General features: G+C 50.6%; 3 protein-coding genes across 3 annotated transcripts; all 3 read right to left on the bottom strand.

Moving 5' to 3' along the window:
* Nucleotides 1–54: 54 nt before the first annotated feature.
* Nucleotides 55–6,891, bottom strand: TGME49_290840 (serine protease; the record flags this gene model as incomplete). The annotated part of the gene is made up of 9 exons (XM_002368427.1): nt 55–875; nt 1,126–1,233; nt 1,600–1,713; nt 1,980–2,082; nt 2,482–2,767; nt 3,174–3,463; nt 4,151–4,272; nt 4,750–4,870; nt 5,471–6,891. 9 exons carry the CDS (start codon nt 6,889–6,891, stop codon nt 558–560), a joined length of 2,883 nt encoding a protein of 960 aa, XP_002368468.1. The 3' UTR covers nt 55–557.
* A 160-nt stretch (nt 6,892–7,051) lies between these two features.
* On the bottom strand, nt 7,052–9,817 carry TGME49_290740 (hypothetical protein). Its single transcript, XM_018782122.1, has 4 exons — nt 9,456–9,817; nt 8,899–9,101; nt 7,973–8,084; nt 7,052–7,399 (listed from the first exon to the last, which is right to left on the bottom strand). Exons 1-4 carry the CDS (start codon nt 9,482–9,484, stop codon nt 7,273–7,275), a joined length of 471 nt encoding a protein of 156 aa, XP_018636446.1. The 5' UTR covers nt 9,485–9,817; the 3' UTR covers nt 7,052–7,272.
* A 230-nt stretch (nt 9,818–10,047) lies between these two features.
* TGME49_290730 (CS domain-containing protein) lies at nt 10,048–15,628 on the bottom strand (the record flags this gene model as incomplete). Its single annotated transcript, XM_018782121.1, has 8 exons — nt 14,620–15,628; nt 14,036–14,138; nt 13,346–13,428; nt 12,670–12,803; nt 12,150–12,187; nt 11,525–11,579; nt 10,905–10,948; nt 10,048–10,192 (listed from the first exon to the last, which is right to left on the bottom strand). Exons 1-8 carry the CDS (start codon nt 15,158–15,160, stop codon nt 10,048–10,050), a joined length of 1,143 nt encoding a protein of 380 aa, XP_018636445.1. The 5' UTR covers nt 15,161–15,628.
* Between the last annotated feature and the right edge of the window lie 975 nt (nt 15,629–16,603).

Genomic DNA, 16,603 nt, shown 5'->3' with positions numbered 1-16,603 from the left:
AGGTGAAGCTTCGCTGCTGAATCCGAGCGACTCGACTGAAGGCAGAAGCCGCGTCAATGGAAGGAGACTCTTCAATGAAAAGAAATCCGTCTTCAGGCACAGAGCAGCTGCACACGAGAAGCGCCGCAGTTGCGTACCGGCAAAGTCTCGGACCGTTCGCAAGTCTTCACACTTGACCGACAGAATAAGCATCTTCTGTGCGAGCACGGACTCCTTATGAGTCGGCGGAAACAGACGCCACACCGAACACCAGTTGATTGAAACAAAAAAAACTGACGGTTGAATGGCCCGTTTCTTTCAATGCCCTAGAGGCCGCGAGCACTCTCTTCGCTCGAACAACCATGGACGCAGAAACGCTCATACAAAAACAGGAGGAAATTCTCTCTCGCCTTCTCTCTGTTCCTTTCCGTACCTTTCTCATTCTTTCCTCCTTCTTCGTTTCTTCGCCTCTTTGCCCTGCTTCGCGTTGCATGTACACGCCGGTGAAGCGAGCACAGGCACCTGACGGCGAGGCGACCGCGTTTCTTGTTTCTTTCTCTTTTCGTTCTCCGCGTCGCTCACAAGACCTCGCTGGTGGGGGAGTGGATCGCGTGCTGCTTCAAAATAAACGGCTGCATGCTCTCAGCTTTCGACCGCTCCAAAACCAGTTGAACTTTGTTCTCCAGCAGAAAAATGACAAAGTCGTTCTCCTTCTTCTCCGACGACTCAGCAGGAGAAGAAGAAACCGAAGAAGGCGCAGAAGAGGGAGAAGAAGCAGGAAGAGGAAGGCCAAGGAGGCTGGCGAGATGTTTCATGTTGAGGACTTTCTGGCCGTCGACATGAGTGAGGAGGCAATTCCGGAACGTGTATCCGCTCGTGAGGTCCGACGCAAGAATCTGGAAAAAAACCAGTTCAACTCTTATCGAACGCTTCACTGGAAATATACACATCCATAAACATATATAAATATATATATATATATATATATATATGCATTTGTACGCTGCTCTATTATATATATATATATATATCATATATATATATATATCTATTATATATATATATCTATTATATATATATATATATATGGGTGGAGCCTGGCTTTGTTTCGAGAGTCGTTTTACGTGTTGAGATGAGGAGACTTACGTGGCTGAGAATAACAGGTTCCTCTCCTTCTTCCTTCGCAAAGATGTCGGCGAGAGGCTGGAGAAGGGAGGCAGGTGCGCGTTCGCTGAATTTCGTTCCAAATTCATCCTGAAAAAGCGGAGAGAAAGAACGAAGAGACACAAAACATGTTTGCTGTCCCTGCGAGGAAGACGGGAGTGAACCGGCACTGCGTTTTCCCCAGCTCTCGGTGGCCACTAGTCCTCCACTCGAGAGTTCGTGGGTGTCTTCCGAGTCTCAGAGTTTCCTCGCGGAAATCCCCCGAGCCGTTGATCACAGAACGCGCGGAGGCCGCGACGAAACGCGGCGCCGGCAGTCAGAGACTGAAGGAGTCTTTGCGGCGAAATCCGCAGAGAAGAAACGAGCCATCAGAACCACAGGGGAGAGAGGAACCGTCCAACGCGCCGCTCCATCGCGGGGGAGGCCATCTGAGATCTGCGGCCCACTCGGTCGTACCTTCAAGTACTCGAGAGTGAGAGGACAGAAGACAAGTCCTCCGTAGATGAGGTACCGCGCCTTCTTGTCCCACTGGTGCTTCGGAACAAGCGCGTTCTCCTCGATAAGCGGAACCTGCAAGCAAAGATATCCGCAAAACGAAGAGTGCCGGCAACACGGACCCAACGCAGAAGAGGGAAACGGGGAGAGAGAAGAGAGAAGAAGAGAAAAAGGCGAGAAAAAATGAGAGAGAAGGAAAGAGAAAGAGACAGAGATAAGAGAGAACCGAAAAGACAGGAAAGAAACGAAAGGAGAAGGAGAGAGAAGAGAGAAGATGCGACACCGAAGATGAGGAAGAAAGACATTGTTCCTTGAAGAAATGGGTGACAAGTGGAACTCACAAGGACGTCAACCACCTCCTTCTTTCTCAGGACGGTGGCCCGGAGAGTGTCGCCGATAAATTTCGAAGAAATCGTATGCGAGACATTTACTCTTTCCATCTCTCTGAAGAAAAAGAGAATAACAGTTTCAATGTGAGGGAACACACCATCTGTCGCGAGTCGTATTTCTCCTAAAGTCACGACATAAATGGAGTTTCGATGCAGGGGCAAACAGAAGAACAGTCTCTCTCTCCATATATCTACACATATACATATATATATAAATGTATATGTATGAATATAATAGATCTATCCATCTGAATAGACATACCTCTCCATACGAACACTACACCTCACATCTCCACATGCACGACTACTATATACATGGATACAAAATATATATATATATATATATTTGTACGTATATCCACGACTATATATTGATTTTTGAGCGCAAGCCATGTGCGACGTCTCTCTCGAGGGTGCAGTGGGCTGAGCTTTGTCGACGCAAAAAGGAACGAACCTGAAGAAGACAGTTCCATCGTTAGCCACATCGACTCCGTCTATCGCCAGAATGACGTCGTTCTTTTTCAGGCCAACTCGCGTTCCATCTTTCAGGCGAACGTCTTCGTCGCTGTCGCTCGCAGGTTCCTCCTTCTTCTTCCCCGCTTGGTTCGTCTCTGTCGAGTCGCCTCGCTCGCCGTCTTCTCTCTTTCCTGCGCTTTGCGCTCCGCCCTCGAGATGCCGCGCGAATTGACGCGCGCGCAGCTCGTCTGCCATCGTCACTAAAATGCCGGAAGCCTCGACGCCTGCAGGCGTGAGGCGCGTCGGAGAAACAAATGAAGAACAGAGAAAATGGCACATAGGCAAGCGAACCGACGGAGAAGACGAAGAATCGAAAGGCCGACTGGCAGAGACACCGCCCCCCCCCCCCGCAGCAGAGGACCTTCACACCGAAAGACCGGAAACACTCTGAGAGCGAACTCCGCGTCTCCAGACTCGCGTTCATCTGTGGAGGCCAGCACGAGGCGTAGTCGACAAAGACAGACAGATATACGACCGAGTGTCTCTTGAGCAACGTCTCTGCAGATCGACACCGCTCTCCGCAGAGAGTCACGCAGAGCTATTCTGCATGCGCGAGGAGAACGCCGAGAAGTATGCGCATGCAGAGACGCCCGCGAGCCTGTGTGTGCGAATTGCGAGCGCAGCGCGTACCTGGCGGCAGTTGTCGCGGTTGGATTTTGTCGAGACCGAGGAAGGCTTGCATGCTCTTGTTTTCGAGATGTTGAAAAACGATGCCGGCGGAGGGGAACCCCGTGTAGACGCCCTTGTGTCTCTTCACGTCGTCGAGAAAATGCTTGATGACTGTGGTGGGGACGATGTAACCTATGTTTTGCGCGTTGTCGAAGCCTTGGAAGGCGACGCCGACAACTCGGCCGTCCTTCAACGCAGGACCTCCACTGTTGCCAGGATTAATGGCCGCGTCGATCTGCACGCACAGGAGACTGGAGAAAGAAACGGGAAGAAAGACACTGGAGAAAGGAGAGAAGAGAAGAAAGACACTGGAGAAAGGAGAGAGAAGAAAGACACTGGAGAAAGGAGAGAGAAGAAAGACACTGAAGAAAGGAGAGAGAAGAAAGACACTGAAGAAAGGAGAGAGAAGAAAGACACTGAAGAAAGGAGAGAGAAGAAAGACACTGAAGAAAGGAGAGAGAAGTAGGCAGACCGACCGGTAACGAGGGGAGGGCGCCCGACTCCACCGCGTCAAACAGGCAGCGCAAAGCAACGGCGAGGGCAGAGGTGAGAGACGCGCAGGATGCAGAATACGGGGAGAGACAAGGAAACGCGTCTGCAGTCAGGCGCCCGCGAGTCCGTGGAAGAACCACAAGACAGTCCGTGTGGGGACGAAATGCCTCTTCTCTGAAATGCTTGTCCTTCACGCTTTGCAGCTGTTCTTTCCTCGCTTCTCCCCACTCACTCTATGGGCTCCTCTCCCCTCCAATCTCGCGCTTCCTCGCTCTCCATGTCTCGCGACTGTGAGTCTCCCTTGCCGCTTTCTCCTCTTTTCTCCCTCCTGGTTTCTCCCGCACACAGCTTCGAAAAGCGTCTGCCTCTCTCCCTCTTTCTCTCCCTCTTTCTCTCCCTCTTTCTCTCCCTCTCTCGGTTTTTCCTTCCCTGCTATCCAAAGTTACCAAGTGTTTGAGTGGGCGTAGGGATTCACATCGACCCGGCTGACGACGCCAGAGGTGATGCAAAGATTGTCTCCTCCCCGAGGATATCCGAGAACCACTACAGCATCTTGGAGAGCGGGGACCTGTGCGTGAGGAAACGAACAACGGAGAGAGGTCGAGTGACCCGCGGCAAAGAACGTCCGGAAAAACGCAGAGCGAGAGAGACCTCGGAAACGCCCGTCCGCCCACGACTCCACTGACAACGCGGCCGACACAGCCAACACAGCCACGGACGGCAGGAGACAAAACAAGCGAAGAGAAACCGAGGAAAGGAATCGACCGTGAACGCAGGAACGCGGAACCCAGAGCGCAGAGAATGGCCCAGCCAACGGAGGAAGCAGAGATACAGAGGCAGAAAAACAACACGAACGCGAACAAGAGAAAAAAGAGAAACAGAACTCTCGAGAAGAAAGAAAAACGGTGAGGCAGCACGGCGATCGACCCGGGAGAAGCCTGGAGGCTGCAGAAGACCAGCGAGAGCAGAGGAGAGCGGGACTCAAGACACGCGAAAGGAGAATCACTCTGGCCTTGGCGTCGTCGCGGATCAATTTGAAACGTACATCGCCGAATTCAAGTTGCGCCAAGTCGCCCTGCCAAAAGGCTTCGTCGTCGACTGTGATGAGAGCGAGGTCGCACTCATGTCCCACCGCCACAATTCGCGCGACGAACTTGTTCGGCGACCTGAAGAAGCAAACAGCCACCCCCGTCAGACCTGCTTTTTCCAGAGCCGCGGCCATCGCAAACGAACGAAACGCAAACGAACGAAACGCAGACGAACGAAACGCAGACGCGAAACGCGCATCGACAGCGGACGGGAACTCCGAGAGACGCAAGAAACCATTTCTCCAGACATACGCGCAGCTATCCAGTTTAGTGTCGCTTCGTCGGGGGAGAGTTCATGCACAGGAGCGGACATGTCCGCGGGTTTAGACTGCATCTTCATCGAATTGTAGATCTGCGCAGGTGCAGGTGTAAACGGCGACTCAGACGGCGAGTTCATTGATCTCGAGACAACGCAGTGGCAAGTCCACGCGTTTGTTTGGACGAGCAAAACCAGCGACAAACTCGCATTCTGGAAAACTGAAATTCGAAACCCCACACCCGAGATCTGAGGAAGTACAAACACACATACATACACACATACACACACAAATGCAGGATCTCTCTCTACGTTGGAATCTCAGGCGCGAGATTGTAGACATGCGGACAGTCGCGCGGAGACTCCACTCTTTCTCTAGGAGCTTTTCGGACTCTTTTCGCGTTCCCTTTGCTTCGTCGCACCCGTGTTTGCGAACTTGCAGGCGATTGTTCCAGGAGACGCAGTGCGCATTGGTCATGATGAGCCGATCTCTGAGAACGAAACCGCTTCCCGTGCTCGTGCCTTGTCGCTGCATTTGCCAAGGAAGCGAGTAATTTGGGTCTGTGAAGTCGCTGTAGACTTTGACAACGCTGTTGAAGAGGAAACTCAGCGACGCAGGCGAAGGCATCTCGCCGTGGAAAAGCGCGTCGGCGACGCCTGGCGCTGCATGTTGGGCGAAGGCGCCTTCGCCCAACACACCGTCGGGTGTACAGACACCCGAGGGCGGCTCCGAGAGCACATCCCCCTCGAGCTGGCTCGGAACGGGGAAGGACGCCGAGGAGAAGGCGGCAGAACGCGACAGAGAAGCAGGAGAGGACCGTCGCGGAGACGCTGGGTCGCCCCCGTTCGAAGGCCGCAGAGCGGGAGAGAGAGAAGAAAGAGAGGAGAGAGACGCAGAAAGCGAAGAAGAGAGGCGCCGGCGATCGGCGAGGAAGCTGGGAGGCGAAGACGACTGGCAGGCGCTGCGGCAGCGAGAAGCCAGAGTTGAAGAGAAGAGAGAAGAAGAAGAAGAAGGAGAGAAGAGAGACGATGAAGAGAAGAGCCTTTTCGCCTGGTTCGGGGATCGGGGGGAGTTCACCCTCCGAGCAAAGGCGAGCGACAGAAGCCTCTGCGTCGTGTGGCGAGCTGCCAGGTCTCCCTGAAGCGAAGCGACAGACGCAGAAGGACTTCCAACGAAGCCGAGGCGTCTCAGCAACACCGCCGACGCCATGGTGCATGCAAGACTCCGAGGCTGAGACGCGCCAGACGCCGACACAGGCGAACCGCGAGAAGAGCCTTCGCGGTGTGCATACAGCCGACACAAGCGTACAGCCGACGGGCAACCACGCGGAGACCGTCGAAAAGCAGAAGAGAGAGAAGAAGACGCTGGAAGACGGAGACGAGAGGAAGGCGGCGAAGGGTGAGAAGGAAGAAGTGGAGAGCTCCGTGGAGAAGACGCGAGAGGCGAGGGATGGAGAGAGAGGGCAACTGAGGAGAGGAGAGACGGCGACGAGGCGATTCCGAAGCTCGGCGCCGGGTGAGCAAGAGAGGCGAGGAAAGGAAAGAGAGGAGCCACCAGCACAGTTGTCGCGTTAAATCGAGACGAGAGGAAGGCAACAGAAAAGAAGAAGCGCGGGCAGACGAGGCTCCGGACGAGAAAGAGAACGACGAGGAAAAAGAGGAGAGAGAAGAGCGAGGCAGTTCGAGTCTGAGCAGAGCTGTTTTCTGTAGGGTGAGAATGCGTCTCGACAGGTTGCATGCAGAAGAGGCGGGAGAGACCAAGAGCGGCGAAGAAAGGAGACTTGAGAGCCAACAATGAAGAGAAATCTGCGACCGCAAAAGGAGAACAGACGCCGCCGACCATGCTGGGGACTGCGCTCGCGTTTTTCGCGTCCGAAATATTCTGTTCTTGCGGTTTCTCTCACGGCTTCGAGGCGAAGAGAGAAGCAGGCTCGACGCTGTGAAGCGACGCGTTTCCAGAGTGTCAACACAAGGCAGGCGTCCTCCGAAATGTTTGGACGCAGCGGGGACGAAGAGAGAGGACAAACGCAGAACTCCACCACCAGCCGCAGCCGCTGTGAGGGAGGAAGAAGGCGAGGAGAAGAGCCTGAAGAGCCTGTGTTTATGAGAGGAGAAGGAAACTGATTTCAGAAGCGTCTGTCAACGACGCGCGAGCCCCGCAGCCAAGGGAAGACAGTGACAGTTTGCTTCGCCGTGACGACTTCCTTTCGCCTGGCGTCTCTCGCTACGCAGATTCTGGAGAGAAGTCGTCGAACGGAACCTGCAAAAGGAGGAGAGCGAGGAGAAAGCCGAAGAGAAAAAAGAGCGGCGAAGCGAGGTCTGGAGCTCCGTGTTTGCCCCTCAACGATCCGCTGCAGCGCATGCACGCCGCAGGAGACGTAAACAGAGAAGTTTCTGTGGGGGGGGAGTACGGAAGTGGAAAACAAATGGTAGAAACGCGAGACTGAGAGAGGAAGCAAGTGGAAAAAAACTCTTCATCATCCCTGACTTCACCGTCCGCAGAGCCTCTGTTCAAGAGCGCTCAACGAGACTCGCGCGAGAAAAGAGTCTCTGTCCTCTTTGCGTGTCTCTGGGCTGCATGCAGAGCGAAATCGGTTTCGACGACAGCGCGCGGAAGGCTCGAGAACGGGGAGGCGAAGCAACGGAGAGCGAGAAACGCCGACCGAGGCCGCAACACAGGAGGTTACTAAAAGCTCTCGAGATCCGTCTCTGCCGCGATCTGTTTCGACAGCGAAGAAGGCCTCGGGGAAAAACCACCGAAGACGGTCACTCAGTCCAAATTTGTACTGGTCTTGCCGTCTCCTCAAAAAGGGCAGAGCTACGTCCTGCACAGAGAGACGCGTTCGTCACGAAAAGGAAAATCAGAGAGTGCTCAATGTCGCGCGCAGATCTCTACCTGTAGATGCCGGCATGCAAGTGCCTACCTTTTCGCGCATATCTGCGTCTTCTTTCCCTCGCCTCTCCCTGCGAGTGCTCGTAGACGTCTCGGCACAGAGCGGCTTGTCACTGCAACCATTATGTCACTGCAACCTGTATCTCCAGAGGTAAACACAGGTGCATGTCGCTCGAAAACTGAGGTGCATGTCTCTCTATCCCTTGAGCGGCAATCGATGGCTGTCCACGTTGGGGGGTCGAAGAATTTCTATCCATCGAACGAGGGCATCGGTTAACGCGTGCAGAAGAGCTGCAGAGGAGGAGAAAAGGAGGAAGGGAGAATGCCGCGAACACCAAGAAGCGCGAAATTCCACCGAAACCAGTGCCTGTAGATCCTCGATCCTGCTGGCGCGTTTGCCAGCGAGCACGAAATCAAAAAATACAGAAACCTGAAAACGAGGTCGGGAGAAGCAACACGAGGCCCTAGGCAATGCCCAATTTATGGGAGACTGCGACGGAAAAATCAAGCGATGGCGGCTGAAAATGTCCTTTCTTCGTCCTCTAAGAAAACCTTGGAGGCCGAGACAGAAACGCTTGGTGCATGCGTCGCGCCGGTTGTCAGGATTGAAGATTTTCTCGGAAACAGATTGTCTTCATTGCACGCGCGCTCAAGCTCGAAACAGAGCTCCTCGCGAAGCAGAAACGAAACGTAAATAAACGTTCCTCATCCACCCGACACACAGGAGTGGAAACGCTTCTCAGAAACTTCTGCAAGAACAGAAAGAATCTGCGAATACGCTGATATATATATATATATATATATATATATTGAGAGAGAGAGAGATCATATGATGCTCGTATGCGTGTATGGACAAGCATATATATATATATATATATATATATATATATGCGTAGTGCAGGGGACTGAGATCGGTAGTTCGAGGTGCTCGTGACTGGTGAGTGCATGAGAAAATACCTAGGCTTCGGTGAGTGCAATTCTGTCTTTGTTTTCTGAAGCGTGGAGAAAATGATGGAAGACTGTGGGCATCTTCCGCTTGGGTTGCAGCAGACTCGACAAACTGGAGTGGAATGGCTTCTGCACGGAGAGGAGGTCGCGCGCAGCGGGGACCTTGGAGAAACGCGGAGACCGCCACGAGCGGGCAGAAAGAAGCAGAAATTCTCAAGAACGACAGGAGAAACGAAGAAAAATTGAAGAAGCAAACACATCCAACAGAGCAGAGGGGCGTACAATGCGCCCGGGAGAGAAACAAATGGAGACAGAAGGAGGCGAGTGAACGACAAATGGAAAGAGAAGAAAATCTCGAAGAAAGAACACAGAAAGAGGCAAGAAGCGAGAAAGCTGCGACAGTCAACGAAACGAAAGACCCTCGCGCTCTGTGCAGGATAAAAAAGAGAAGAAGCACATACCCAGAGGAAAAAACTCCCGAGAGACACATAACCTCTCTTGAGAATAAACTCGGAGTAGTCTCGGCGTGCATGCATCTCCGGCGAAAAAGACTTCTGAAACCGCACCTTCCCTCGCTACGTTCTAACCAGAACATGTTTTTCCCCCTCTCAAGACGTCAGCATTTCTCCACACCAAACTCCTTCTCTCGCCTCGACGCGTCGACACAAGAAACAGCTTCCCTGCAGTCCTGCAGCTTCTCAAATGAACGAGAAAAACATACATGTACATCTGTATACACGTACATATACATATATATATATATATATATATATATGCATATGCGTATAGATTAGTATAGAGATAGTTTTATATGAGTGTACCTGTACACACCTGGACAGACGGTTTTAAGCGTAGACGCAGGTTCGGGTGTACAGGGAGATCCCTACATGATCGAAAAGCGTGGATGCATGAATCACGGACGAGTCTAATCGTTGCTCAGCTTTTTCCTTCCAAGAGAGGAATTTGCGAGGCAGAGCATCGCGCTCGTGTAGCCTTCTGCGTTTCGCTTCGCCTTCGTTTTTCGCTTCACATCGTAGGTATCTTTGTCCGTTTTTTGAAGACCAGCGAGGTCGAGGTGTATGTGGACACCTGAAGCCGAGAATGCGTGGGCAGCTAAGAGTCGGAGTGGCTTCGCCGATTTACGGTGGTTTTCGCATCCTACAATTCCTCGCGGATTCCCTCGCTTTTCTCCTTCTCTCCGTCGCTCGGTCCGTCGCTTGCAGCCTGTCCGTTGCCGCCCTCAGTCGTCAAGTAGCGCGCCGTGTAGTTTCCGTGGTGGAAGTCGTCCAAGTCCTTCTGAACTCTGCGAGGAAACAGCGCGACGCCAGGAGAGCGAATCTCGAACCAGAAGCATCTTTAGCGACTGGCGACTGAAGCTCGAGAACTTCTCAAATTTCCACCGGCATCTTTCGCCGCGTGCCTCGTGTCACGAACCGCAGACGTCCTTCCGCCGCACTACACGACTGTATACAGAGAACTATATAAAAAACCGGAGGACTCCGCAAAGAGGTCAGTGAACGCATGCATAAATGACTGTCATTGCGCATGTTAGCAGACGGATAGAAGGAGATTCAAACAGATAATTCCAATATATATATATATATATATATATATAGCTTCATGTTCATGTATGTGTATGTATGTATGTATATACATGTGCGTAAATGCATAGAAATGTGTGTATAGATTTGCACGACTGCTCTCAAGAACTTCTCCGCCTACGCGATTATCCATGAGACATAGGGAGGAAGCGAAGAGGCAGCGAGCAAAGAGTTGAGAGGTGATGATAACGTTTATTTTCGAGAAAGACGCGTCGCGTCTGCAGCGAAAATCTGTCCGAGTTTTTCGAAGAACTGGAAGGGTGAAGGAAAACCAAGTGTCTCTCAGCAGAACGCCCATCCTCTGGCTGTCCGGCGCCTCAAGCAGTGGGATTCGCACTGGACTTCTTTCAGCAAGAGTTTCTCTCGACTGTGTCTCAGACTTCCTTGAAAACCTTTCCGCGGCGAGAGACTTACCTTTCCTTCATGTCCCACCAGACATTCATGTTGGCCACTTTCGCCTGAAAACGAGGAAAAGAACGAGAAACAAATCACCGAAACGGCGACATGCAAAAGGGAGACGCGAACGCAGTGTGATGCGAACTCGAGAGCCTGCGGGAGGCAGGACGAGCACGAGCTGAGAAGGCAAAGCAATGTTTACAGAGTCACACGACGCCGAGAGCACTGAAACCGCAACGGGAGGACGTCCCCATGCAAGCGCAGCTCTGTCCAGACCCAGTGAGTAGCACAAACAAACCTACATAGGGAAACATATATGCAAATGCATGTAATGCTACACACACATCTATAAATACATATATATATATATATACATACATGTATACATATATATATATATATATATGTACATAGATGTGGAGATGTATGTGTCGAGACAGGAACGGAGACCTACAGAGAGATGCGTATACGTCTATTCACACCTAGCTGGAAGCTGGAGAGTTCCATCTGTGCGCCTGGACCCACGGCGGTGTACGTCCACGCAAGTCGACATGAGCAGGTGAATAGATACGTATAAAGAGATGTCGCGTGAGAAGCGGCAAGGAGCCGAAAGCGAAGAAAGTCCTTTTCCCGCTCACCTTGTCTTCCGTCAGCCTGTCCCACACACCGGCTTTCCGCTTCTGCAGAGTCACGCTGGAGGCAGCACAACGGACGGAGAGATCGAGCATCCAGGAGCGAAGAGAAACCACAGTGCGCGAAGACGACAACCGCCCCCCGGCATGTGAGAACTGAAAGCGACGCGAACGCTCAATCCAATGCAGATCAACCACGTACTCACATCCTCTCGCATGCGCCGACACCAAGAAAGATCCACTTCCAGAAGTCAGCTTGCGAAAGGCAGGCAGAAAAGGCAACACCATCTATCAGTGCTCGAAACAGATCCACACACCGGCACATACAGAGAGACAGAGCATGCGGAAGAGACGAAAACAAAAAACAGAGATAGATGCCCTGCTGGTGACACAGATCTACATATATAAATATCTATGTATATATATGTGTACATATGTATACATATGTATAGATATGTATAGATATGTACATATGTATATATATATATATATACGTATATGTATATACATATATGTATATGTGTGTGCAATATGCGAAGGCACATTGACGCAGAGACATCAGCAGACGTCTTTATCTGTAGGTCTGGAATTTTAGGGGAAGCCATGCGCCTGCTGGCTTCCGTGGACGTACACGACTTTCCCGACAGAAGCGAAACTCCATTTGGTGGCCTGAAAAAAGACAGAAAATGCAAAATGGTGTAAAAGGGCAACAGGAACAAAGGAAGAGAGACAACCACACTCTCACTCACGACAGAACACTGAGAAAGACATGGAGAACACAGTGGCATGCACCTCGTTGAAACATCCACGAGAAAAGTTCTTAGATTGCAGATGCGGTACAATATCCCTACACAGACAAACGCACACCAGTACGTACATGCATTTATATATATATATATATAAACATATATATATATATATATATACTGGTGTACGTTTGTGTGTAGGTGAGTGAAGAAAAAAGGAAAGAAAGCCTACTTATAATTATACATATCCACATGTATGCACCTCCGCATTTATGCGGGTTTGGTGGAAACGAACAGAGCCTACATATCCACGACCATAAATGTACATATATGTGTATATGCACCTTCGCATGCAGGAGAGTGCAGATAAGAGTACAGTTTCGTGAAGGAGGAACGTGGATCTACCTCGGGGATGATTTCGTCGAAAAGAGAGAGACTGAGATTGTATTTTTTTTTGATGCCGGAGTGGGTGCCGACTCCACTGAAAGTGAAAGCTCGCGAGTCGCTGGAAAAAACGGGATCGTCGACCGACAAAGCGCCTGACAGACCAGATGGAAACACAATCTCGCATCAACTGCAAGCATTTAAAACTCATTCCACCTGAAAAACGAACTCCAGGCGCCTCAAAACTTGAGACTCATTTCTCTCTGCATCTCGGCCTTTCCGTGCCTCTCTCGGTCTCCATATCCACCGATTTTTCTTCTCTGCCCGACATATATATATATATATGTATATGTATATAAATCGTCAGTTCGTCCTCTCTCCTCTCTCCAGGTATCTCTCTCTCTCAATATATATATATATATATAGGTTACTTCTTCCTCTACGTCGTTCTGACCAGCTGCTTCGCTGTACTGTCGGTTTCCCCCCTGCTAACTATATTTAAGTGTGATGTGGAAATGGTGACGTACGCGTATATACACACAGACATGTGCATGTGTGTCCATACATGTGCATGTATTAACAGAAGCGTAAAAAATCTTCTGTCGACTTCCGGACGTCGTGTCAAGCGAGAGACGAAACGACGCAACTGAAGCTCCGAACTCTCGCGTTTTTCGACGGCGAAGCGGGAGACACTCACCGGGACTGCTCCAACGATACGCGAATTTAACGTTGAGAAAAACCTCCACGGGAGACTGTGCCCACTGAAAAGCCGGCGGAACCCTATAACAGCGGAAACAAGCAAAAAATGCAAGCTCATACACATTTACAGAGTCCCGTGCATGCAGGTGGCATTCATTCTGCTGTCTGCACATACATATATATTTATATATTTATTTATATATATTTATATATTTATTTATACATTTATTTTTATATTTATTTATATATTTTTTTTTATATATATGGATATATTTACGTATGTGCAAACATTTGTGGTTCACGTGATGTCGAGATCGCTGTGGGCGCGAAGAAGGCAAATGGAGAAAGACAAGCAGGCCTCTAGTCACAGAGGAACACTGGCGTTGGTGAAGTCGAGAACGAGCAGCAGTGAATGCAAGGCATGCCTAGAAGAAGAGGTCACTCTGGAGGCGGAGACGCCGATAGAGACACGATGGACAAGCCTAAGGCGTCTGCAGGAAGTCGTATTTCAAATGGTTCTTGAAGACGCGTCGGCTCGTAGAGAAGGAACCACAGACGCTTCGATCCTCTCGAGACTCAGATGTGTACATATCTACAGGCTTCCAGGCGACCCATGCGTTGCGGCGCGCCTCACAGGCACATAGCTCTGCTTCATCGAAACTGAGGGGAGACTCTGGGGTGTACGTACACCTGGATTTCGTGGTGTTGTTTGTTCAAGATTCTGATGAGTTCGTCGAGGTGGGTGCGGACGTCCGCCACCGACTTGCGAACCGTGTAGGCAACATCGACGTCTACGAAAAAGAGGAAGAATGCAAGAAAATAAAGGCAGAAACGCGGAATTTCCACGAAGAAACAATTCCACGGATAGAGATATCAAAAGGGGAAAAGCCTTCTCCACGGAGGGACAGAAACCGCATGCAGGCGAGTGACCAGCTGAGGGCCTCACTAAACAGATGTAGATACACAGATATACATAATATATATATATATATAGAGAGAGAGAGAGATACATATAGATCGATGAGCAACTATAGACAGATACACAGAGATAGACAGATAGACAGACAGAGATAGCTTGATAGAAAGCGATGTGGAGAGAGATAGAGTGGAAGAGAGAGGTACAAGAAAGTAGTGGAGAGGCCAGATAGAGGAGAGTGCGACGCCGAGGGCAAAGAGACAGATCGAAGGGAAAGGAATTTCACAATCGCAACCGAGATCTCCGAGCGAAAAGAGCGAAGCGAAATTGCTTTTTCTCTCTGGATGCGCACTGACCTGCGAGATGACTTTCGAGGACGATCTGTCGAGCAGCCGTCCACCAGCCTTTCTCGATCGCCGTTTTGACTTCCTTTTCCATTTCTTTCTGTTTCTGTCGTTTTTCTTCTGCTGTTCGCTTTCTCTCGCTTGCGGCCTCACGGCGTTTCGTCAGAGCCTCGAGAGCAGCTGCTTCGGTCGAGCATGCAGACAGATCGTTACACAGGGAATCAGATGAAGATGAAGGAGCGACGCTCGCAGCTGTGGCGCTGAGTGTATGCAGAGGCGCCGGCTGGAGAGAGAGGAGAGAGAGGAGAGAGAGGAGGGAGAGGAGGGAGAGGAGAGAGAGGAGAGAGAAGGGAGAGAAGGGAGAGGAAGGAGAACGGGAGAGAGGCGAGGGAGCGAAGAGCGACGAGAGTCTCACCCTTCTGTCGCAGTTGTCTCCCGTCATCTTCTGGGCAAAGTTATCAGGAGTCGAAGAGAGGCTAGAGAAGAGATACGGGGATGCAGAGGAAAGCAGAGGGGGGCAGAGAAGGCGAACGCTCGCCGGCAGAGACTCCATGTCAGAGAGGAGGCGAAAGACGGAGGAAACAAAGGAGACAACGAGAGGCGCAGAGGAAGAAGGGGAAAGAGAAAAGACTTGAGAGTTGACGAGACGAGAAAAAGTGGAAGTGACTGTCCGAAGCTCGCGCAGAGGAGCGTCGAGAGACTGAGGTGTGCAGAGACGAGGAGAGAAGGACAAGGAGAAAAGAAGGAAGAGGAGAAAGAAGAAGAGTCAGCACTCTTGCAGGAACGGCAAATAGAATTCGAGAACAGCAAGAAGATTCGAGAAGAAAGAGATTCGGGGAGAAGGAGAATTCGAAGAAAAGCCGCGAGAAAAGCCGCAAGAGCAGCAGACACGGCAAGAGTCTCTATCGGGCAAGAAGCGGCAGAACAACAGAGAGAAAACAGGCACACATATGATGGAGAGTCGAGAAAAGACAGGGCGAGAGAAGGTGGAAGAAGAAAGAGAACGAGAGGGAGAAAGCGAGAAAAGATGCAAAACGAGACGCGAATGAAGACCCTGCGTCGAGCGGAAAAAGCAGACAGCGTCGTGTATACGCATGCAGTCTGAAATTCAGGGTGGGAGATGCTAGCGATGAAGAGGAGGGAGAAGACACAACAGGGAACTCAAAGCGGAAGAAATGAGAAGCGCCCCTTTCTCTGCGGCTGAGGAAGCAGAGCACCTGACAACGCTTCGAAACAGGGAAAAGCAAACGCGAACAGTGACAGACGAAAGCGGCATTCTTGGAGAGAAAATGCACCATTCTACTTGAACTCCTACACAAGAAAAGGAAACACTGTAACGCACCAAACACCAATGCAGCGATTCTACAGGCTTTTCGCCTTTTCGCTGCGAGGAATCTCCTCTTTCGATACAGAATCGTTTCGCGGCCGTTGCTGTTGCCTTTCAACTCTCTCCTCTTTTCCTTCTTCTCCTCTCTTCTTCTTGTCGTCTTTATCTCCATCGTGTTCCTTTCCTCTACACAACTTGCGAAACAATACAAATATACATACATATATATAAATATATATATATATATACGCACGTTGTCGCATTTATATGCATATTTGTGTACACTGGGGAGGTACGCGTAGAGTGTGCCAGGCCTGGGGGGTGGCATTCTTTCAGGCCAGAGGCGTTCGAGGCAGTAAACAGTTTCTTTGTCTGTCCCCTCTGGCAAATGCCAAGCACTCCCCACAGCTCTTCCACTCTCAAAAATACACTCCTACAAATCCAGGCATGATCGTGGACGCAGCTGCGTGCTCCAAGCCAAACTACATACATATATGCATATATATATATATATATATACATGCATGCTTATTTACAAATATTTGGATGTGAATTATGCGTGACTCTTCATACCAGATCTCTTTCTCCATGTATACATATATATATATATATATGTAACCGTAAGTACATGCATCGAGGATATGTGATGATGTAGCAAACCTCTCTGGC

The sequence above is a fragment of the Toxoplasma gondii genome, chromosome IX, assembly GCF_000006565.2.
Source record: "Toxoplasma gondii ME49 chromosome IX, whole genome shotgun sequence".
In the NCBI taxonomy this organism is placed as follows: Eukaryota; Apicomplexa; class Conoidasida; order Eucoccidiorida; family Sarcocystidae; genus Toxoplasma; species Toxoplasma gondii.
Note: the sequence above shows the minus strand (reverse complement) of the source record. Positions and strands in the feature narration are given on the sequence as shown.

Excerpts from the sequence above, each read along its gene's own strand:
- TGME49_290740 (XM_018782122.1), bottom strand. The coding sequence starts at position 9,484 with ATGTTCTGGTTAGAACGTAGCGAGGGAAG. Across the intron at positions 8,085-8,898 it reads TTGCACTCACCGAAGCCTAG|ATACAGGTTGCAGTGACATA; the intron begins GTATTTTCTCAT and ends TTACCTCTGGAG. Across the intron at positions 7,400-7,972 it reads ACGCAGATATGCGCGAAAAG|CGGATCGTTGAGGGGCAAAC; the intron begins GTAGGCACTTGC and ends CATGCGCTGCAG.